Raw genomic sequence first — 24,202 nt, forward strand, 5'->3', positions numbered from 1 at the left:
TCTTGAGTTACTTCTTCTGATCAATAGCTGGGTTACTTTTTTAACACCCTCATACTTTGCTGTCAAGTAAAGCGCACAGTGCCACACACCCTGTGTGTGTAATATAACCTGAACAGTAGAATAAAGTTAAGTGATGGCGAGACACTGCAGTCTGTGATGGTATCTTGACTTCATTCTTAATCATGCTATTTACTGTGTCTCATTCACAACAGTAAGGTGCTCTTACACACTCATTCATCAACTTTTTTGAAACTAATCATGACTGTCACTGTAATTCATCAACTATGGCTAAGTGGCATTTCAACAACAGATATTGGTGGACATTTCTTTTAATGATGTGACCTACAGTAGTTATCGGAACAGTAGTCTATTCTGGAGTCCGTTTTATTTCCATCATGTAAAGATCATATCGAATTGAATATCTTCTTGTAATCTTGGTTTATGGAACCTTATACTGTCACTGTGTCCCAAAATCTTCCATGAGGTAGCAGAAGGGAAACACCGGCTCAGTAGTCAACTTTAACAGAAATGTTGACTTCAGACTCTCTTCTGTCTAGATGAATGCACCGTACCATCACCTCTGGTCCAAGGCAGGCTGGTTTGGTGTCAGCCTAATTTTTCCTTAGTTTGGTTTCCTTAATTTGGTAAACAGCATAGTTAAAGGGGTATTTTGGCAAATTTTCAAACAGGATTTGGTATTTACTTCGGCTAATGATGCAGTAGATATTGTGGCAGCAGTGTTTTGCTTTGACAGTGACTCCATAGGAACCTACTCATAATGAAAATGACTGAAGCACCCTGGAGACTCCAGTCAAACTCGTGCTGCAGCTTCATCACCCACTGGCGATAGTAGTTGGATGGCATTTTTAGAAAAGTCTGTTTATTAGAGAACAGATGAATTCTGTTAAAATGCATCACAACAAAAAATAATGCAGTTCTGAATTAAGGTATTAAGTATAACAAAGAGACATGACAACCCAGTTTTCATTCAAGGAATAGTTTGGTATTAAAATTATAAGCCCTGTTATAGGTTATTAATGATCATATACAACGGTCCGTATAATTTTTTTTTGACAGACTGTGCACTCTTGAGATATTAGCGCTCATTGCTCATGTCACAGCTAACCATATAATGGAACCCAATGGGCATATAGATACATTGTGTAGCTTACTTAGCTGTGACACGAGCAATGATCACTAATATCTCAAGAGTGCACAATTCCGCAACGTTTTTATATGGACTGTTGTATATAATCGTACATAACCTTAAAAACAGTAATGTTACATATCAAACTAGTCCTTTAACACTACACCCTCTTCATAGAGGAACATCCTGCCGTCACAGTAGGAACTGGATAAGTATCCTTCAGTAGCTATAACTGACTGGAATGGGTTCTACTCTAAAAGACAAATATAGTTTCTAATGCCCAACACTATACAGAAGAACTATCATGTACTATCATCAACAACATACAACGATGCAACTTATGTTGCAAATATAAAATCATGATAGGTTGCATTTTGAGAAAAATAACACTATAAACAATTTAGTTGATTATTGCAATTCAACATGATTTGGGATCATGTTGAAGAGATATTAGCTTTCTGAACATTCTGGTTTTGAGATTGAAGTTGTATTGGATATCCTTCATCTAGCCTGTATGTGGCAAGCTGAAAGTTGAAGTAAAAGTCGCTTGCTGATTAGTTACCAACTTTTAAAATGACCATTAAAAAGTAACCTAATTGTAATGCCACAATATGACATGGATTTAAGCAACTTTTACATAAGATTAAATGGAATAAAACTTTAGAAATATCCTCCCAGACTCCGCCCTGCACTGCAGGACTACCTGGACTGAGAAGCTAAGCTCTATCCCCTGTTACCACATATACTTTGAAAGTTATTTAGGAATATAAACATTATTCATACTACCATCTTTCATAAAGTATTTAACATATGATTGAGGGACATTAATGAGACTAGTTCTGACATGGGGAAAATGTTAGATTGTTTATTCTCACACAGTATTTGGGTCATTTCAACAATAGCATATCTTTTCAAGAGCATGCTAAACACCCCATAAGGAGCTAAAACAAACACTTTCATTCAACAAAAGCTATTAAATATTATATACAAGAACGTGAAATCTTCCACCGAAGACAATAATCAAATCTCAAGTTAAAAACTTGTCCCCCTTGATATGATATACACAGTGAATACTAGCTCACAGGGCAAGATCCATAATGAACTTATGAGACAAACTTCATATACACAGATCAGCAATGTTAGACAGTTGTTCAATATGTAAGAAAGAAACCAACGAAATAAACAAAATAGTCTAATTATAATGTAATGTAGCTTACTTTGTACTTCAACTAAGCATAGGACTGTTATTGCACTATAGTGAATACTAATCAAATGACTAATGTGGGCTACAACATATTCCTCATATCTTCCCTTTTTACGTGATCGAGTGTCTTGTCATGACACTTGATTTTTTTGTTCTGGTGAGTTTTGACATGTTTTGCCAGATGGTCACTCCTCATGAACCTCTTGCAGCAGTCCGGGCAGACGAAGCGCTTCTCTCCCGTGTGAGTTCTCAGGTGTCTCTGCAGCTCGTCGGAGCGGGTGAAGCTCTTACCACAGAAGAGCCAGTTACAAACAAACGGTCGCTCTCCTGAATGCCACCTGAGGTGCGCTTTGAGGTGGGACGTTTTGCCATACACTTTCCCGCATCCTGGTATGTGGCATATGTGCTGCTTTTTCTTCCCGGGCTCGTCGTTAGAGGCTGAGGATTGGCAGTTTGGGCATCTGCATCTACGACACCTGCGGGCGGTTGCGAGGGGTGACTTGGTGTGAAGGAGAGCAGCGATCTGGGTCTGATACTGCGCAAAGTCCGTGTGCCCCAGCACCAAGCCCCTCTGCAGCTGGAAACGATGGGGACCCAGAGATGTAGGATGACTGACGTGGTTACCCTGCTGGAGGCTCCACCACGGAATATCCTCCCCGGGGTTCGGGGACAGCTGTCTCTGCTGCTGGTGCACCAGGCCGGAGTGTCCCGTCACGAACCCTGGCATCGCAGCTGGAATGGACGTCGGCGCTGCGTAAGAGACAGCGGGGACGTAGGTGGGTGGACAGGTGGACTGGAGAGACTGCATGGAGCAAGGCAACATCTTCACAGGGGAGAAGTCATAGGGGTACGAGGGGTCCGCGGGGGGGGTGAGAGGGAGCTCGTGGTGGGAAGTAAACGAGCTTTGGATGTGCGCAGTGATCTGGGATTTAGAAGATAGTCCGAAAGTTGAATTGCTTGACAGAGTGCTTTGATGGTTCCCCTCGCTACTCCACGGGTGAAAAATACGCGACGGGGAACCTAAGGTGGTGTCATAGGGAACCTGGAGGAAATCTGCCGGACTGGATCCGTGATGGTGTCCGATCCGGTTACAAGTGGCAGCCAGGAGCGCCAGCGGAGAGTGTTTGCAGTTCTCTGGAGAGGAGTTTGGAGTACGATCCTAGATGGGCAAAATAAACTATTTAAAAACCACGCTGAAGTGTTGGGTCTTTATCTTCAACTTAATTAGGAGGCATTGGTCATGTTGCCTACATTACAAATAGTTGGAAACAAAGTTTCCCTCGTTGGACTCTATCTCATCATTAGGCTATAGCCTATTGTCATTTTGGGGTTTGTTTCTTACTGATTATCTAAAATTGCTCTTTGCGAATGTCAATATCCATTCGCATAAAAATGCAATAATCTTGCACTGTGTCCACCACTTCCAGGGTTATTTTTAGCTTCATAGCCAAATTACGAGTGCGTCAGTTAAATAGTAGCCTACCGATCAATAACTCTTAAGAAACATAGCCAACGCGTTTTAAACATGACCATCATATATTAGCTACAAGAATGATTCAAATGAGACGAAATTCGAGAACAAACCTGAAGAAAAGCCTGTAGAGTTTCAGTCCTCAGTACAGCCACTGCTGCCATGATAACTTCCTCGCCCCTCTTGGTGAAAACAGACCAAAATAAAAACTAATTGAGATGAAAATATATATATAAAAAAAATGTTAAAATCGTGGAAAAAGGTCTTCACGTCGTGAGGTCTTGACTCTCAATACTTCCTCTCCTCGAGATATCCTCGGTCTATCTGCAGAGTGAGGGATCACTTAGAATTTGATAAGGACTTTGGTGGGCCGCCAGCCAGTCAGAAATAAGATTTATTACTTTGAAGTTTGCCGCTGCCCAATCATCAAAGGATAGCGGCTCTTTGAGGGGGGAAAGCAAATCCTTTGAATCCACAAAGCTCCTATGGTGTGTTTGTTGGTCTGGATAAAGGAGCTGATTATTAGGGGGGAAGGGGAGGGAGGAGATAAAGGCGGGACAATTAATGAAGTAATCACTATGTGGGAAATGTATATACACAAATAATTGGATTTTCTTGATCAAAGCCCCCCACGCCGCCTGGAGACCCCGGCATTGGATGCTGTAGTCATCTGATCCTCTTTTTGTAATTAAGGATTTGTAGCAGAGCCCTGTGTGACAATGTGACATTGTTATCTCTGGAGATCTCCCGCCAGAGCTGTTTGATAAGTTCAGGAGAAGGAATCAGACCAAATCTAGTGACTCAACACAAAGTTCAGGTCTCTCTGAAACATTGCTTTACACTTTTTTTTCTTAACAATGTGTTTAGTTTCTCTTAATTTGTTAGATAATATATTTTTATGGGAGGGAAAGCAGTTGTACATATAATTATTATCACTTAAGGCAATAGACCATGTGTCTTTGGGGGGGGGGGGGGGTAACATTATAAACAATCAAATTATGGGGTAAAAAATCCAAGACGAATTGTTTTTTTACTCAATTAAGTCACGTTCTAACAAACTTGCCCCTTTAGAATAGATGTAAGGAAAGATGAAAGTCCAGTAGCTCAACTGCAACTAGTAGGCTAGTCTGTAGACTACCATGTTAGTTAACTAGGAGGGTAGAATATAGCCTACCTTGCTAGTTAAATATTTATCTTGAGCTCAAAAAACACGTTCAGTATCCATGTTAAAAGCTTCCATTGATCTAGGTATCAGAAGTGGCACGTATAGAATGGGTGATGTCTCCATTAAGTCGTCCTTTCCTAGAAGCCCTGAGCCAGAGTAGCAAGTCTGGAGGGAGGAGTTATCATCCTCAAGACAGTAGAAAGTCTTAAACTCCACCCGTATCTCTGCCTCAATCAATCAATCAATCAAAGCTTTATTTGCCTCCACACACAACATAACACAACATCATAACGCGCAACACAAACACTTCATCAACATTATAATGTGGGCACAACAAAACAATACTTTCTGAGTATGCATAGATACACACACACACTCACACAGTGACAGTGGCTGTGGCAAATTGATTTTAAGATATAAAGAAATCATTTGTGATACTGTTGTCAACTTACACTGCAGCGCTGGAAGTTTTCTGTATCACGCAGAGATCTTGATCTGCTTCCCTGCAGAAACAATCACTGTCCTCTCAACTAGTTTTGAATTAGATGTGTTCCTTTGAAGGGATTAGTGTTCCCAGTGGCTCTCCCAGTGCTCCTCAGTCATGGGGACCAGGGGAGTCCTGCTGGGGCGTCTCTCTGGAAAGCACAAGGCTGCAGGAGCTTGTAGGGCAGCCCTGGTGTTCTGGACCTCTCCATAGAGACCCTCCTTTACATTAATGGTTAAGAGAGGAGGCCAGGCCAAGATGGCTTGTTCATAATTCTACCTTATCTGCTGTAAAAAAATAAACAACAATAATAATAATAATAATAATAATAATAACAATAATAATAATGGCCTCAGCTGAGGCAAGTAAGCTTGGATCAGTTGGTACTGTATATGGAATTTTCACATAATGTAGACTATGTGGAGATCTAAAAAGTGCAGTCGGGAAAGGTATAAGGACAAAAGCAGAATCAACAAGAGCCCCTGAAGACAGCTTCTCTCCAAGTAAAACTTGAATAGTTTTATTCCCTTTATGGTACAAAAGAATGTTGATACAAAGATAGTGAGCACTGATGAAATGACAAAGGCTATGCTTTCAGTACACCGACCTGTACTACTGATACTCTTCTCAAAGTACACAATTCTGACAAGCATATAGCGTTGAAAACATGAATATAAAACATACGACTTGTAGAGACAGAGGACAAACTTTCTAGCTGATACTGTATGATAAGCAAGTGCTATTTACATCTTTATTACAATTTACTGTACAGGACACAACATGAATGAGGACCATGGATCATTAGCCTACATAACAGCTTCACTTGGTCGAAGAAAGAAAGAAGCTAATCTGTAAACACACAATCTTTACACTTACAAAACGTCTTTCACATCAAATAAATAAGTTTGTACACAATAATGTTACAGTTCATATAATATGGATGATGCAGTTGCTTTTGGTTGAGGTTCACATCAGAGAGGAAGGCAATCTGAAACAGAAAGCAACAAATCCCATGAACAATGTGCCACTAGCTGAAAACAAGACTATCCTTGTTTCTCTCTGTAATTAATAAAGTATTCACTTATACGTCACAAATATTCCTCTCATATCAGTAAGGGCAAGTAGAGTTGCATCCGGTCTAGAAGAATTTAGCAAATTGACAGTGAGAACTGAACTGTACATTTGAGGGAGTTGGGGGCGATGCCAGAACATGAACCCCTCTTTCAACTTTTCATATTCTCTGGACAGTTGGAGAGAAAACAGGTTCCACATCTGTCTCCCACAAGAGACATGCGAGAGAAAGAGAGGGGAGGGGGTGGGGAGAGAGAGAGAGAGTGAGAGAGATGTGTGTACAGTATGCCTGTGTGTGTGTGTGTGTGTGTGTGTGTGTGTGTGTGTGTGTGTGTGTGTGTGTGTGTGTGTGTGGGAAAGAGAGAGGGAGAGAGAGAGACAGACGCTCGAGGCTACTGGGTACTTGAGCCGCTATAATGGTGTCTCGTATGAGAAAACATCTGTGAATTTCCTCAGTGATCTACAACAAAGTAGAACTCGGAGCAGTCACTCAGTAGACCTTTGAAGTCGCTCTCTGACAGAAAGCTGCCATTGTTCGCAGCCCCCAACACAGACGAGCTCCAACTTTGGTCCCACTAATTTTCAAGATTTTTCCTGCAATGCGATACAACTCCTTTTGCTCCCTCCGACCTGTGAAGTGGGGGATCTCTGCATATTCAAGAGCAAAGAGCAAAGCCTTGGCAGTGAGTAGGCTGGCCCAGGGTCACGGGGGGCGGGCAGGTCATCTCACCTACCCTCAGCCCACCCCGGGTGTGGTAATCCGGCCTCTGAGCAGGAAATTCTCCCCTCCCACCGCAACTCTCAGGGTTAAAGCCCACAGTGATCTTCAGAGGGAGATGGGGGGAAGACAGACATATCAAATACTGTAATTATACAGTGTGAGCAGCACGTAAGATGCTGAGGACAAAAGCACCTCTTTAAGACTTAGTGCACGCCCGTGTGATATTGTCAATGAGGGCTGATATTGTCTGAGGGGAAACGTTGAATAGCTGAACCTAACGTTACAAGTACGCAGCCTGACCAGTTTTCATTTCCCTGGACACATTTATCTGACTTTGCCCTCAACTAAAAGGTTACTTCATGAGGTGTCGTGTCCCTCTGCCTCCTGGCAGAGTGGCAGATTTCTCTGTTTTGCACAGCGAACTAAAACAAGGCCGCGCGATTCTCACACTGTTACCCGCCTAGCGTTTATTCAATGGCAGCTGGTCCCACCATCTGGGTGAGCAATGCCGAGGCAAAACAAAACAGGTTACACCTTTGGCCAAGTACCCCTGCTTGGCCCACAGACTCAGAGAGGCTAATCACAATTTCACGCTCTGATTTGTCAAACCCCATTCCAGCACCAGAGGCACACAAAAAAAACTTTTAAGTAAACAAATGTCATGATATAGAGGATGGAAGTGTTTCCCCCCTCCCCTCTTACACTGTGTCAGTTATCTTGTGCCAGTGATCTTGTGCCAGTGATCTTGTGCCAGTGATCTTGTGTCAGTGATCTTGTGTCAGTGATCTTGTAGGCGATCTTGTTTCAGTGATCTTGTAGGCAGTGATCTTGTTTCAGTGATCTTGTAGGTGATCTTGTTTCAGTGATCTTGTTTCAGTGATCTTGTAGGCAGTGATCTTGTGTCAGTGATCTTGTAGGCAGTCCATCGCAAGCCTTATATCACGTCGTGTGGCTAAGCAACCACAGCACTGTAGTAGCTGTAACACTTCAAAGGAAATTCCAGCTGTAATTTTGTTTCACCAACATTAAGAGGAAGGAAACTTTCTTAGAAAGCCACTATCCCCTCGTGCATTTTATATTCATGCAAATTTTAACAACTCAACTGTGCATAGAATAACTCTCAACAAATTGCAGGTGTGAGGAAGCTGAAACAAAAGCCAGCGTAACCCTAATGGCATCCCTTGTCATTAAGATCCCTTTGATGTGCATACTCAACAGGCGCTTTTATCTGCTTCCTCTATGCTCATCTCCTTCTCTCTCTCTCTCTTTCTCTCTCCTCCACTCAAACACTTTCTTTATTAATGCAGTCTTTAGGGAATGTTGTTCAGTATAGATCTCTCAATACATCTGACATCTGTTTGACGCCTCATGCCTGTCCATTTCTTTGGCATCAATCATTAGCTTGCTAGGAGTTTCATAACGTCCTGCCGGTGGAGACTCTAAAACACCTGCTCTCCCCCTCCCCTCAAGCACTCACACCAAAACACACCGGAGCAATAACACACACAAAAAAACATTACACACTTAGAACCTCCCCATTAATCCTTCACCAAAGTTATAAACACTACGCACCATTATATTCACTATTAGAGAGCGGCAGTTTGAAACTGTAATTCAAAAGCTAAACAGCTGTATATCAAAAGCACATACTGCATTGGAACAGGGTGTATCTGAAAAGACTGCACAAGAAACGTTCGGTATTCAAACTCTCCCTTTGAACTCCAAGGAGAGAAGAAAAGAAGAAAAGGGACAATGTTAGCCTCATCGCGTTTCCTCTTTGAAGTGAGAAATCACCATTAGGAGAAAAGGTAAGTACGCTCCTGTAGAAAATAAAGGCTTCTTGTCGTTTTGTTGAGGCTGCAGCTCGTGATATCAGAAAGGTGCTGAACACATTTGGATATGAATGTTTCAGGCTGCGATGGATGTAGGTTTTAATGAAAGCACAGTGTTTGGAGCAAATAGCTCGAATGGCAAGAATAACATTGGTGGTTGGGAAAGCCACATTAAAGAGCCCTCTCCCACACCAGATGCAGTCAGATTTAATGAGGGAAAACAAGAGGGAGCCGGGTTTATGAAGAGGTATTAAACAAAACAGGTGGCATGCCTTGCATGTTGACGTGTCTCAGTCTCTGGGTCCACATGTGTCTGTGACTGATCTGAGATCTGCTGGGTGGATCACCTGCAGCTCCAACTACAGTCATGTTTTGTTGAGCCGGTCGACCAGGCCGTAAGAGGATAATGCATCATCAACCAACCAAGGTAGTAAAACACACACACACACACACACACACACACACACACACACACACACACACACACACACACACACACACACACACACACACACACACACACACACACACACACACACACACACAGACCCACATCTCCTTTTATAATATGCTAAGTCGAGCAATCAGCCAGGGAGTTAATTTGGCAGAGAAAAAATCGGGGGAAGAAACACCCACTACAGCAGCACACACCATATGTCACCACGGTCCAACCTTGTTATTCAAACTAGCGAAGCCTATTTGAAATTCCTCTCTCCGTGGTGAAACAGGGCCAAAATAATCAGGGGAGCATGATCACACTTAATTGATTCAGTGTACTTTTAAGATGCTCTACAGGGTGCTGGGGTGACCTATTTCAGGACTGCTCGTCTGAGGAGGGAAATATCCCCAGTAAGGGAGTAATGTACGAGGAGTATTTTAATTACTGCTGGATCTGCGGCCGTACAACCGGAGGTGAATCACTTTTGAACTAACTGCGATGCCACATTATACTGTGGCCAATGGGCTGGGCTAGATTTCTTGCAATTAAGCATTTTCAATTTGGACTTGCTCCTTGAGCAGCGCTGAGCTGGGAAATATTATGTTTAAATTGTATTAAATATATGTATTTTAATATATTAAAAATATACTCTATATGTTTGAAATGCCCATCTTAAAGCAATTAAATAAGAGTTCCTGTCATTGTTTTAGGTGACACTAGTCACTCACCACTCACTAAATATAGAAGTACCACCCAGGTTTGACCTTTACTGTTCCAAACCTTCTGCTCTGATGACCACCGGAGGCCTCACAGGAACCAGGGGGAACCTGGAACTAACTCCGGCCGGCCCTGCCTTCCCCACAGAGCTCTCATGGTTGTTTTTTCTTCAGTAGAGTGTAGGAGGATGGGATCTTCAGTCATACCACCCTACTCTTCCTATTAAGATCAAAATCTCTTCCCGGGCCCTGGGGTGTCAACAAAGGGAGATGCAGTAAATGATATGCAAATTGAAGAAAAAAAAACAACAACATCGCCACAAATCAACTCGCCAGCCCTGCATTTCCCGCTCTTCACATCTTAAAAGATGACTCCTGTACTTCAGGGTGAAATTCAGAGTGGGGTCTAGCTTGGAGTCAGCCGGACTGTCAGGGTTAGGTATGGGGAGATTCTTGTGCTAAGAAATCACAGAGCTTCACCAAGAGCAAAAGCTATCCATGGGACCATCGATCTGTCTCCGAACCCCGTTTCCTTTTCAGTAACTGTGTTTCCAACAGAACCATTTTAACCATTGGAAATAAAATCATGTCCAGAGACAATTTGTAAAACTGGACACTTATGTTATAACCACCAGTATCCATGTGCAGAGGTTTATGTTAGACACAGTTTCTGTCTGTCTGTCTGTCTGTCTGCCTGCCTGCCTGCCTGCTTGCCTGCCTGCCTGCCTGCCTGTCTGTCTGTCTGTCTGTCTGTCTGTCTGTCTGTCTGTCTGTCTGTCTGTCTGCCTGCTTGCCTGCCTGCCTGTCTGTCTGTCTGTCTGTCTGTCTGTCTGTCTGTCTGTCTGCCTGCCTGTCTGTCTGTCTGTCTGTCTGTCTGTCTGTCTGTCTGTCTGTCTGTCTGTGTCTGTCTGTCTGTCTGGTGCTGCCGTCGTCTTACCGGTTGACCGGGGTGGTGAGGCTCAGCTCTGGCTGACGAGAGGCCCTCTAGACAGGCTGGGAGGGGGAGCAGCCACGCAGTCCTCCTCAGGGATGGAGTCCACAGCGGACAGTAATCTGTAGTACTCATCCTCTCCATCCAGCACTTTGATTTGGCTGTGATGAGAAAGAAAGACAGAGTGTGGTGAAAGACAGGAACGTGCGAGATGGAGAGCCTATGTACATGAGGTTAAGACTGCTTTATGGCAAATGCATGGCTTTCATCTCTGAAAATATAAAGTTGTCAGCTAAAAGACATTATCTAACAGCTACATAAATCAGTTAAGAGTTAACGTTCCTCTTTAGCATACTGACCCCCTAGACTAAACCACAACATCTTTAACAAATAGCCTACCAGGCAGGCCTTTGACAATTAAAATGAGAATGCTGACAATGCCTTAATGGGGAAACCTCATCAGCAGTGACGCCAACGAGCCGCTCATAAAAAGCCTGTTATTTCCAACACTCCATTTACATGATATGAAAAACAAAATCCATTTCTGGATTCTCCTATTCCACAAAGGGCCTGCTCTGTTTGGAGCTGCTGTAAGAAGGAAAGCAGTTATTTACCCAAGTTTCTTCAGCTTCCTCTGGCTCCCCTGGTAATCCAGAGTTCTCTGAGGAAAGGGCCAAGAGCACAGTCAAAAAGATGAGCAGAGAGAGTCATTAATTTTTAATTCAAAGTGATTTTGTGTTGAATGCGAGCAGATGCTGATAATATCAGAAGTCACAGCATAATTTTTTCTGATCAAAGGGCTCAAGTGAGCCTGATGAAGCATGCATCTTGCTCAGCTTTGATAAACCACATCAATTATTCACCGTGAAGGCAGACATCCTGACATGAAAGAAGGAGATAAAGAACATAAGCACATGTTCAAGACAAGAGGCAGAGAAGTGCGGGGGTGGGGCTCCGGGGTCTGGCACAGGTACATTTAATTGTATTATCATCTGGAACCAAAAGTCAGACAAAAGGCCTTTCTCGCCACTTTGAACTCACATTGAGCTGGTTGTAGTAGAGGCTGTCTTCGGGGCTGTTGAGCAGCTTGGGCTGCAGGCCCCGCCGGCGTGGGGTTCTCTGCTGGAGCTTCACCACTGGACCTGAGACAGAACAGAGACATCACACACGTGCATCCCACTGAGCTGCTCTCACCACCACCACAACAACAACAACAGCAACAACAACAACAGCAGCAACAGCTACCACCAACATAGCAATAGTATCTCCATCCCCTGCTAAAAAAACACACACTGCCACATGGTGCACGGACAGCACACACATGATATCTTATAATATTGATATATGCCATTTAAGCTGAGGATACACTACAAGATATTATGCCCGATTTTATACATGATTCACAATCCTGCCGACTCTGTCCTAGCACTGGTTGGGGGTAGTCGGAGTGGCAATTTGGCACAGAAATCTGTAAGTGTATGAGGGGTACAGATTTAAATCGGCAAGTGTATGATGAGAACAGACTTCTCCCGATCCGAGTCGGAGCATATCAAACATGTTTGATATTTTTGAGCAGATTCTGGACGCAATCGTGTAGTGTAAACTCGTCACTCGTTGGTCCAGTCATTGTGCGATACCCAAACTGGGTATGTGCAATACCCAGTTTTTCAGTTGTCATCAGCAGAAGCTAGTCGTCTAGTGTATACTCCCAGTCATTTCATAATCTATTAAGATTGTGAAAGTCTTCTAGTGTATCCGAGGCTTTAGTCGATCATTTTATTCGAGTTTGATCGCGTGCATTTTCTGCATCTGTATCGTCCCAGTGGGGACGGACACCGTGGTGAGATCCAAGCCCTGTGCTCTAACAACAGAACAGCACCGGGCCACAGGGCAGCGCTTGATCCCATCCCACTGGATCAGGCTGTGGGAGGGAAACCAGCTCCATTCATGCTCTGCAGCAGCAGCTCCTCAATGACTGAAACGTGGTTTCCTCTCGTGGAGCAGGTGACTGTAGCGTTGCCAATTCAACGCTGTTTACCCCTCATGTTCAAGTTAGTATTTATTATTTATAATACCCACGGTGTGATACAGTATATCAAGGCTGGTTTTCCAGTTAGATAATGAGCTCTTATACAATCACCTGATTAATCAAACATGAGAGAATTAAGGAGGCATCCGATGTTACGATACGATATACTTTACGTTCAAGATGTATGAGTTGTGAACATGTGTTTTAAAACCCAGATACTGTACCTATACAACAAAGCATCTATATTAAATGGTAGTCTGCGTTTCATCTTTCCCTGCTGGTTCCTACTGAGACAGGACACTCCTTCATCATCTGTTACCTCCGTTTCCAAACCTTGACCAAAGCTGCGTTTACTTCTTCCAGCTTAACACTACTACTTTGTACTCACTTTGAACAGACCTCATCTTATCTCAGTCCTCTATATCAAAGCCCAGAGTCTTTCCCCTCTCCCACTGCCTTCTTCATGTTATTCAAAGTTTAGTAAATTCACACTTTGGAGATGCCCGTGAAGATACCATCATTTCTGTCTGTCTGCACCTCAGATTTGGATCTTATTCATCCACACCTTGAAGGACATCATTGTATCCTTGACATTTAGTGGATTCAGGGAATCAGGAAATTTAATTTAACTTAGGTACAATATACAGGATGTGGCCAACAATGTTCCTGTTATGTTTCCTATTCAAAATGTGAGTACATGTTGATATGATATATGTTTATTATAGTGTTGTGCACTCAAGGTGCCCAGCCCGCATGGGCTTATAACACACTACATTATTGCATTGTGGGCATATCAAGGAAAAACAAAATACATATAGTACAAACTACAACTGAAAAATACTAATTAAATTTGCTATTTGAAATGTTCCTTTTCTGAAGCACAGTTCAAGTTTTTCATGGTCATCTACATAATACAAGCTATCGGAGATCAAACTCATTCTACTAAAAAGTAGGCTATATCTCTCATTTCATCATATAAGGGACAATAGAACATAAATTGGGTCTCATTTTTATTTTCTCTCAAATTGCACATCAACCAGACTCTGTCATCCTCTAGGACACCGCTGAACCTGCCTGTTTCCAAAGCTAGAGATAGAGTACCTGAACACAGTTGAGCACAGAGATTTTTTTTTCAACATATAGTTGTTTTTTATAAGATGATATGTTTAATAATTTGGCCTTATACCATACGTCTACCAACCATTTTTCAGTGGGAACAATTTATGTCTAATAGCTTGGATATTACATCAGTCTATTATGAAAAATAAGATAGCTCGGTCATAGAAAATAGAGATTTTACCTCATTGGGCCAGGGGTAAGTATTCATTAGATGTTTCCCAAATAAAAATCTTTCTAGTGAGCCTATGTTCATGCATACAGTGTATTTACCAGTCTATTCCATAGATGAAGAATCTCACATTTGTATCTAATGTTTGAAGGTTTCCATCCCATGTCACCACAGAAGGCCAAAATTAGCGTGAGTTTATGGACTCCCAAAAATGAACGGATAGCCCTGTACTAAACAGTATTCGATTTTGCCTGTTCATTAAAACCCAGACACCAGCTGCAACATCAGAGATAGCACATAGTGTACACAGGAAGTATACAATTGTGTAAATGAATGAAATCCTGTCTTTACTGGTTTTCACTTTGCTCAGTACTGAGCCCAATACTCAGCCGGCTGAACCAGATTAAACATACATGTATATGGCTTCTTTAAAGGTCAGGTGTTCATCCAAGGTCAGGCCAAGATATTTGTATGCTAATATACCAATATTACAGGTCCAAAGTTAAATGAGAATGGATGCCTTTCCACAGATTGTTTCCTGAAATGAACAATTTGTGTTTTCTCCTGGTTTATCACAAGTCTCCATTTCCAACACCTGACAGCAACGATGTTTAGCAGGTCTTGTTCACATTCAGCTAGTAAAATGATATCGTCTGCATAAAGTAATATACCAACAAGCGCATCTGTGCATACTGTACGGTGAGCTAGGCAAAACCTTCTGTGCAAATAGAATGGGGCACAATACTGTACTTGAACAATCATTATGTGCATTGGTTGAGTCTCTGGCTATGAGCAGAGAGGCTGTGGTAATATCTAACTGGGGTCATTTCCTACTACCACGGTGTCTGTATGTTGCTTTGAATATCCAAAGAATGTGAAATAACCACAGTTGATTAAATAATCAGACTCCCCCAAACAAGAGCATTTTGTCTATTGTCCAAGATTGAATAAATCACCTTTTACTTTTAAGAAAATTATTGTATGTGGAACATTGTTTTGCTAATGATGTCTGAAAGGGGTTTGATAAGCAAATTTAAAATTCCCCAGAGACTGCATCAAAGCCCTCAATCACTTTTAATGAATCCTGACGGCCTTGAACAAAGTTTCATAATGTAGACATACTGCGGACTAATGGAACCACACAGAAGTGTGAACTGTTCAACAAAATATGTGCTATCAAGTATATATAAAAACAAGTTTTTCCTCTACACTACTAGTTAGTGTGTTGTTGTTGTTGTTGTTGACTGACAAATAGTCTTGATAATTGATATGCCCTCGTAGGTTCAAGTTCTTAAAAGAAAAAAAAAAAAAAAAACGACTGTGAAACCATACAGCTGTTCAAGCTAAATCACTGACTCCTAACAGCATTACATCTTAATGCAGGGGGTTTATCATGGGGGTCTGGGGTGAGAGGAGTCCCTTCAGGGTGACAGACTGAGGGGATCCTGGCTGCTCCCACGTCCAGCTGGATGTCCCGGGGTTCTGATGCAGTCCAGGGCTCAAGACACACAGCTCTACGTTTCCAACATCCCTGTTTATCCTGGCCGACCCGCAGCGATTAAAGCGTGTAGCAGATCAGACGACGGGTCAGCCTTCCCATCTCCGCCTCTGTGAAATCACTGCCATTTGATCCGGGCCAGCCCCAGAGGAATGCTGCTCCTGCAGATATCTCTCAGGCATGCAGGCTGCCAAACTGGCTCCTGGCAAAGGACAGCCTGGACCCAGGAAGAACCTGGGACGGGGTCAGACAGCTTGCATCATGGCTGCTAAATGATCGCGGGACACGTCTGATGTTTTGTGTGGGGAGGAATTATGGCCCACGGAGAATACAGAAGCAGAGTAATTCATACAATATTGATTTTTCCCAATCAGAAGCCCAGCAGAGTTTAGGGTTCTTTTCAAGAGACTTGCATATTTGTACGCGCATGTTGAGATAAAAAAAAAGGAAAGAAAAGGTGAGAATTATTTTTGAGATAGGCGTTTCTTTCATTTTCAAAGACGTGAAGATGACTCGTAACAAATCTCTAAATACCACTTTTAAAATCCTCTGAAAATCAAAATGCTCCTCAGAAAAAACATAAAAGGTCTGCTAAGAGGGATTTTAGGGGAATAAATTAGAGACGTATTGATTTACCTTCTGAGTCATGTGCCTAGATCACCTGACTACTCCCAGACCACAGTTAACCACTTGGGCTTTGTTTATTCAGATGGAGGGAGCCAAGGCACCAAAAGGCATGGATTATAAGGAAAAATCATCAGTGCTCAACTCCTTTGATGTCTAAATGAGGCATGTGCAGCCCAGACCCCTCTCCTTTCCCTCAGAAACCCCCTCACACACACACACATACACACACACACACAAATACACACGGAAATGCACACACGCACTCACACACATTGTTTATTGCAAACAGAAAGTCCCTGAATAGATAGCTATAGTAAAACTTCAAGAGGAGTTCCAGAACTTTTTCGGGACCCCTGTGATTTATTACCAATGTCTTAATTTGGGACATCATAGTTAAATGGTAGCCCATGTGCTTTGAGTTATAAGGCACACTAGGAAAATCACAAGGTTCTGCAGATAATGCTCCAAAGGGCAGTTCCTGCATCTGTTTTCCACTAATGCAAGCAGAGGATGTTGTTACTTACAACCAATTTTTCACACTGAAATCAATCATTTCCACTGACGGCGTATTTGGTACTTTGACTCCTGAAGAAATCTTTGTGTGTAGGGAAAGTCCCTCCGACTGTATGGGAGTCCATCATTTGTCAATTGTGTGTGGGACGCATCAGTGTGACCCACCAGCTCGGGGGCATGCTAGGCAAGGAGGAGTTGCAGAATCACAAACCAGACCAGTCTTGAGGAAAACTAAAATATGTCAACTAAAGTGAATTTGTGCATAAAAAAAATGCTTCCAAAAGAATTCGGTCCATTTATGAGATATTAAAGAAAAGTTACAGTAGCACCTTATATACCTTGATTTTATGTTTGAAGAGATTATTCAGTTGAAATAGTGATGATGAGTAGTTTGGATGTACATCCTGTTAACGACTCTGGCTGACATTAAGAGGATTACGAAGGTAGCAGCAGACAGTGGCAACTCCTTCCGTTAAGTTAAGGCTTCCTATCCATTCCAAATCTCTGCTGCCGCTGCTGTGCGTCTGTAATTTGCCTAAAACTGTAGGAATGTGTTCAGGCATCCGGGTGAGACGCTCTGATGCACGCAGACAGACAAATAAATCAAAAGGCCGAGAGACAGAGGGGGGGAGGGAGAGTATTTGTCTGAGGAACACGGGGAGGGTGGATCATTCGTCTGGCAGATACATGTTGATATGGGGCTGGTGGTGGTGGTAGGGGCTGGGCTGTGAGAGCAGAGAGTGGTGGTTGCACAGCAAAGAGGAGGGCATGTAAGTAAGTGGTGTCAGGGTTGCTGGTGCGAGCGAGCTGGGAATGGTACAGTAGAGAAGTGAGGGGTATCAGTGAATGTGGGCTATACTGTACCTCTCTACAGTGAACTATCCTGTACCTCTCTACAGTGAGCTATACTGTACCTCTCTACAGTGAACTATACTGTACCTCTCTACAGTGAACTATCCTGTACCTCTCTACAGTGAGCTATACTGTACCTCTCTACAGTGAACTATACTGTACCTCTCTACAGTGAGCTATCCTGTACCTCTCTACAGTGAACTATACTGTACCTCTCTACAGTGAGCTATACTGTACCTCTCTACAGTGAACTATCCTGTACCTCTCTACAGTGAGCTATCCTGTACCTCTCTACAGTGAACTATACTGTACCTCTCTACAGTGAACTATACTGTACCTCTCTACAGTGAGCTATACTGTACCTCTCGGTGTTCTAATAGCTATCCCTCTCAAAGTTCTAATAGCACGTTCACAATGACCTTCTCCAAGCTGTAGCAGAGTAGCACTCAGCAAGTTCAGGCCTCTGAGAGAAAATCAATGCACATCGATTGAGACACCCCACAGACTGAACGTAAAGAACTATAACCAATAAGTCAGTATTAGGAAACCTCAAAGGTACCGTGCCCTAACTACATTTCCCCCTCTTCTTCTCCTCTCCTCTCTTCTAAAGAGCAGGTTAGCAGTGCTCTCAGACGTGCAGGTAATTGGTCTGTGTGTTGTGACTCCTCTTTATCACCATGGCACTCCTGACACGTATGTTTACCACAACTTTAATCTTCAAAAAGCCTGTTAACATAAGTAGCTCAGCTTTCATAAACCATAAAGTCAGCTCTGACTGATCCCCGGCACCATCCTGTTCCCCATGCAGAGCCGCGTAAAGCAGCACTCTGATCATATCTAGCGCTCACTAGCGCTCTCTCTCTCTCTCTCTCTGTGGCGCATGCCTGAGACATATTCATATTGTATAAATATTCAAGCTTGTAAGACAGGTAGAGAAGCATCGCACTGTAAGTGCTCTGTTTACATGACTGCGCCGTGTGTACGTGCTACGTTCTCAGAGACTGACAGACTGGTGGAAATCAAAGGTTGACACTTCAGATCTGTGAGAGGGGCTGTGAAGCACGTCAGCTCTGCCTTCCCTTCTTCATCCGAAGACTGTGCTGTAGGAATTGGCTGAAGCTGGAGGAAAGTCCCTTATCCTTGTGTTGAACATACTCTGAAACAGGCGTCTCTTCAGCTAGGGGTAATCTCCTTTGCTTGTGCTTTGTTTCATGCACAAAAGGGGGTTGGCCTGGTCCACAGCACAGCTGGACTCAGTAAAATTACTCAGAAAAGACTTAACGTCCATCAAACACGGGGGGAGAGGTTCCGGGTCATGCCACAACGTTTTTTGGGCCAAATGCAAAGCGGATTTGATTTCCTGAGCTAATTTTCGGCTTTCTCCCTTGGTGTCCTGAAACACTCCAGGTTCACCCTCAGCCCCCAGAACTGAGGTGATCACCAGGGGCGACAGCAGGATGAGATACAGGAAGAAGCCTGGTCTCCAAACATCTGGCAGGGCCAGGCTTCCATGACTCGTTCAACCTCGGGATAAAAAAAAAAAAAGGCCCTCAGATCTGGGGGATCAAAGTGTGCCCTGGGTGCCTGAGCCACCGTGGCCTCTCTCAACATATTCAAATATGGTTTCCTGAAAGCAACCGGAGCCACGAGCAGACCTCAGAATATAAATGGGGGGGGCTTGATGAATACCTGAAAGTCTGCGTGTTCTCCACACAAAACAAGTAAAGCATTAGAGACGTCCGTGGCTTATGGGAAAGAGAATGTTTTTTTTGTTTGTTATCATAGCATTTAGTATTTTGCTGAGAAGCTTCTCCCTGATCTCCAGAGAGTAGGGGATTTCAAACCTCATTAATGGACGTTGTGATCACGACTATTTTCCTTAAACTCTGTCCCAGACTTATAATAACACACACCACTTTCTTAAGCCCAAAGCAGGGAGTTTCACAATAGATGAAACAGACGGAAAACACTTAAAATTTATTATTACAATAAACAAATCACAACTAAAGCAGAACTAGTCCTCCTGTCAGTAGCCCGCCACCCCCTGCCACCCCTCCTCGCCCCCCCCCCCCCCCAAATTCATATCGACATTCTGAATTCATTCTCAGCTGCAGTGATGCTACAGAGTGGGGGGGGGGTCACCTGTATCCAGCATTACAGAATTAGCCGCTATCTAACCCAGACCTGCTGCGGCGTGCTGACACTAATCCCGGGCCTGCTGGAGAGCCCTGTCTGTGTTACATTATCAGGTCTAATCCCCGTAATCTCCCAGCCACACTGCTAAACGCCATTCCTCCCTCATCTCTTACCTCAGACTCCCTCTAATAACATTAATGAAGGGCCGGGCCCCTGTTTCCCGGGCTGGCGTAGCTGTGGGCCCGGGTGACGGCCGTAATCAGGAGGCCTCTGCTCAGCCACCCACTCAGCCTCCCTCCCAGGCTGCCTGAATTAATGCAATTCATCGCCTTGGGCGAAAAGCAAACCAAACATATGTTCAGCAAATCAGGGTTTGTGTATTTTCTTGTCACCGTTACTATGTGGATCTATTAGAGCCATTGATGAGATCTCTAGTGAAGGGGCTTGCCGTGTGGGAGAATTAAGGCTTTGAAGTGCTGGTGCCACGTCTGAACCCCCCTCCGCCCCCCCGCGCGCCAATCACAAGACTTCTATGATGAGCTGACCGAGGTTATTAAAACACCACAGAAATGATCACTCATAATGCTGCCTTCCTTTGTAGTCAACAAAGAATGGCAGCAGAGGATCGGTTGGGATGAAAGGTTGAAAAGGGTCCTGTGTTCAAAATGGCACTTTATCCATTAAGGCAGGATTTGGCCTGTCTCTTAGTGTAATTACCTGCATCCAGCCAGCTCTCTGCTGGGGCTTACCTTGTTTACACTGCGTCTCTCGCAGGCTGCCCGTCTCCCTGGCAGCCGTCACCTTGCCGTCTTCTGCTCTGCCTGCTCTGTTTCTCTTGTGGTCTTTCACTTGTCTGTCTTGGCTGTCGGGGCCAGCCTTGAAAGGGGAGGCGGAAACACAGCCAGAGGACTAGCGTCAGTGGGAACAGGATAAACAGACAAGTTCAAGCAAGCCCCCACAGTGTTTCTGATTTAGTCATGCTTCAGTCATATTCATGTATTTCACATTTTGTCTATTTTTTTTTTTGCAGGCATATAACCACAACTATTAATGCGGTTGGCCATGTTAATCACATGCTAATGCAGTCAACCAAGCCCCTTTATTAGTCCTACCTTCAAACAACACACTGACTTAATTGTGAAGGGTGAAAAATAACGGTATATAAAATAACAGGATAGGATTAATCTGCTTAACATTTCTAAGTACATCCTCCACAGACTTTTGCTTTTTTAATCTTACATATGCTCAGCAGAGTTACTGGCAAAAACTGTACGTTTTCCTCATTTCATCCTTTCAACATCAAATGGTGAGCAGCAAAAATTGGATCAGACTTCAAAGACTGCGATGTGCTCCAAGTCACGGAGTGGCTCTTCTATTTCACATATTGAATTCGAGCAGGATATCAAAGTGCTACCAAAGAACCTCAGGTCTTTACTAAAAAAGGGGTCTAACATCTGTAGAAAGAGAAGCGCAAAGACAAATCACCTCGGGGAACAGCGAGCGTTTATTCTCAGCTGTGAATTTCCAGCCTTTTGATTCTCTCATTCCCGTACCACCCTGTCTCTCCTCCGAGATGGGGTTCGTAGCAGGAGAAGTCTTTTGTCTCAAGACTCCAAAAACTCCAAAGAATAATCTATGTTCAAGCAGCTTTGTAGAAGTATGCATAGAGCTGAAGCGCGCTGCACATAAAGAATATTCATTTCACAGAGAGGAACTTACCATCGACTGTCGGTTCAGTGGGTCGTTACACCTACGAAGGTAAAAACAGATTGAAAGGGACTGATCCTGCAACATGTAGCCTACATTAGGTACATACATATTACATTCAATCTTCACTGGCTATAGGATGAATAATAATACATACAAAACATTATGGAGAGTAACCATTCAGTTCAAGTCATTCTGAAAGATTACTTGAAAGGTAATACTGTAATTACTAGGACTTCGCAATAGATGGACGTGAATGTGATCAAATCCAAGTCTTTGAACCTGGATGGATGTGTAGACACCAGGGGAGAAGAGATGGCTGGATACCAGCAGGTAGGTGAGAAAGTAGATCTTACAGGATGAAAATGGGCCAATTCATGTCAAAACAAATCTATTATGGAGAAATTCCAACACTGATTAAACAGAATTGCTAAGTGGAGGTTTGAAGTTTTCTCACTGAGGAATATGATTGTAAACACTGAGAAAAAAAATCCCAGAAGAGCTTTCTCTCAGACCGAGTATACAACAAGCACATTTTCATCTCTGAGTCTGGAGAGATGCCGTGTTGACCAAACGTCAAGTTCAAATGATTTCTGTTCATTTACTATATAGACGCAGATCTGTATGCTTGGTTATAATGTACATCAAAATCCACGACTCCTCTCTATTAGTTTCGCGATACCAGACTTTGGAGATCTCTGTCTGGAGACATCTCCATTGAAAATCATCGCTAGAACACTGAAAACCGACGCGACCAATCAGAACTACTGCCTACAACTCCAACAGGGTGAAAGAGCCGCCTTGCCAGAAATTATGTCCTCCAAAAAAACTAGAGTGGAGAATCAAAACAAAATACAACCTTGTCCGCCCCATTAGGAAGCACCGCCCAAAAGACGTTGGATTGGTTCTGCAATACAGTTTTTTTTTTAATCTCTCAAATTGTTTCCACACACTTTTAGCGACGAAATCTGGACAAATGTCTTCAGTCTCTAGTTGAACGCAGCATTTACAGGTTGACTCGTGAGTCTACCTCTCTATAGGCTATAAGTGGGATCTTATTTTATACCTCTCAATTTCAAATTCTAAATTCAGTTCTGATCACTTTAATCATTGATATAAATGAGTCTTATAATAATCTGGTAAGAGCAATAAGCGTGGAGAGACTAAACCTAAAATGTTCAAACACTAGTTACTAGTAAGGGTACAGAAACTGTGACAAGTTAAATGCTGGAATCTCAATTATCTGCCAACTCACTCCATTGGAGTAACAAGTGACATGAGGAGAGTGCTATGTTGTTTGTTTGTTTGTCTATTTGGGGGTGGGAGAACAGCCCTGCTCTCTCCAGCCCTGACACCATGTGTGCTGCTGTCCTGTTTAGTTCAGCGGCTGTTCCGCTGCTTAGCACATACTTTCTTAATGACTGGCCTGCCCATATGCTGAGTAAACACTCCTCAGCTCCAGCCTTGTACATCTGGAGACCAGCACAGAGCCCAGCCCCATTTGTGGTCCGACAAGTGTGCTATCTTGGTGGAAAGATATTTATTACATTTATAAAACTGAGAGGTGGTGCAAGGGGTGGAGCTTTCCCCCTGTGGTTGGACCGACAGCACCCCCACCCCACTGTAGAGCTGAGGCTGAGTGACAGGTATGCAGGCCTTTTAGTTCAATGACTGTAGCTGTCTCTATTGGTGGTCTCTTTATGAAGACTATGAGGACAGATGAGAGATGGAAGGATCTCCGATCTACTGACCTTCAGAGGAAAATCCAAACCACAGTGAAGTTGGGGTTAACCAATTTCTTTTTAGGGTTCATTTATTCCTTACAAGTAGTGAAAGGGAACGTTGCCAATGAGCATAAAACACACATATACAGATGTTTATCCTCTAAAATTGCGTTTTACACACCACCACTCACAACCTCACGAGGCAGCAGAACACAGTTAAATTCCACCCAGTTGTTCATGTGGGCTTCCTGGTGCAGTGAAAGCAAGACTGACAGTCTGGTATGGGACTGGTAGTGAACCCAAATTGTTAACAACGACATGTAGACTGCAGAAGATGTCTCCACTCATGAGGGAGACTTGCAGTGGCGTTTTCTCCTGAATGCCAAGGGAAGCCTGCCCCCCCCCCCCCCCCCCCCAAAAAAAAAACCTAATTTATTTTGATTGTTTTTTGATCTAACAACATAATATAATATGAGGGCAGTGGCTAGTTTTCTGTGCAAAACTAGAATGGAGAAGTAAGTGGTAGTACCCCCTAGCCCCCCTACCTGGGGTTACAGGTAAAAAAACCCTGATGACAGAACAACTAAAAGGAAGAGAGACCCGGCCCAGAGGAAGCCCGGGGCCCTCGTCTGGAGCGCATGCGAGCG

At 43.3% G+C, this 24,202-nt stretch overlaps 2 protein-coding genes across 6 annotated transcripts in view; both read right to left on the reverse strand.

Annotated features, from left to right (window-relative positions):
- Positions 1–2,433: 2,433 nt before the first annotated feature.
- Positions 2,434–3,986, reverse strand: sp5a (Sp5 transcription factor a; the record flags this gene model as incomplete). The annotated part of the gene is made up of 2 exons (XM_084443632.1): positions 2,434–3,510; positions 3,936–3,986. The coding sequence occupies 2 exons, from the start codon at positions 3,984–3,986 to the stop codon at positions 2,434–2,436; spliced, it is 1,128 nt and encodes a 375-aa protein (XP_084299758.1).
- Positions 3,987–6,004: 2,018 nt separating this feature from the next.
- myo3b (myosin IIIB) overlaps positions 6,005–24,202 on the reverse strand; it is a 74,326-nt gene continuing 56,128 nt past the window's right edge. For 4 of the 5 annotated variants that reach the window (XM_084443103.1, XM_084443104.1, XM_084443102.1 and 1 more), the window contains 6 exons: positions 21,844–21,874; positions 20,874–21,000; positions 12,223–12,323; positions 11,796–11,842; positions 11,188–11,342; positions 6,005–6,459 (listed from right to left, as the gene is read on the reverse strand). In XM_084443103.1, coding sequence (XP_084299229.1) covers positions 11,210–11,342; positions 11,796–11,842; positions 12,223–12,323; positions 20,874–21,000; positions 21,844–21,874 — 439 coding nt within the window. In that variant the 3' untranslated portion in view covers positions 6,005–6,459; positions 11,188–11,209. Of the gene's footprint in view, positions 6,460–7,296; positions 7,367–11,187; positions 11,343–11,795; positions 11,843–12,222; positions 12,324–20,873; positions 21,001–21,843; positions 21,875–24,202 lie in introns of those variants that run through there. The other variant, XM_084443101.1, reaches the window with a different exon arrangement.

This window comes from Borostomias antarcticus (genome assembly GCF_949987555.1).
Source record: "Borostomias antarcticus genome assembly, chromosome: 9".
Classification (NCBI taxonomy): Eukaryota; Metazoa; Chordata; class Actinopteri; order Stomiiformes; family Stomiidae; genus Borostomias; species Borostomias antarcticus.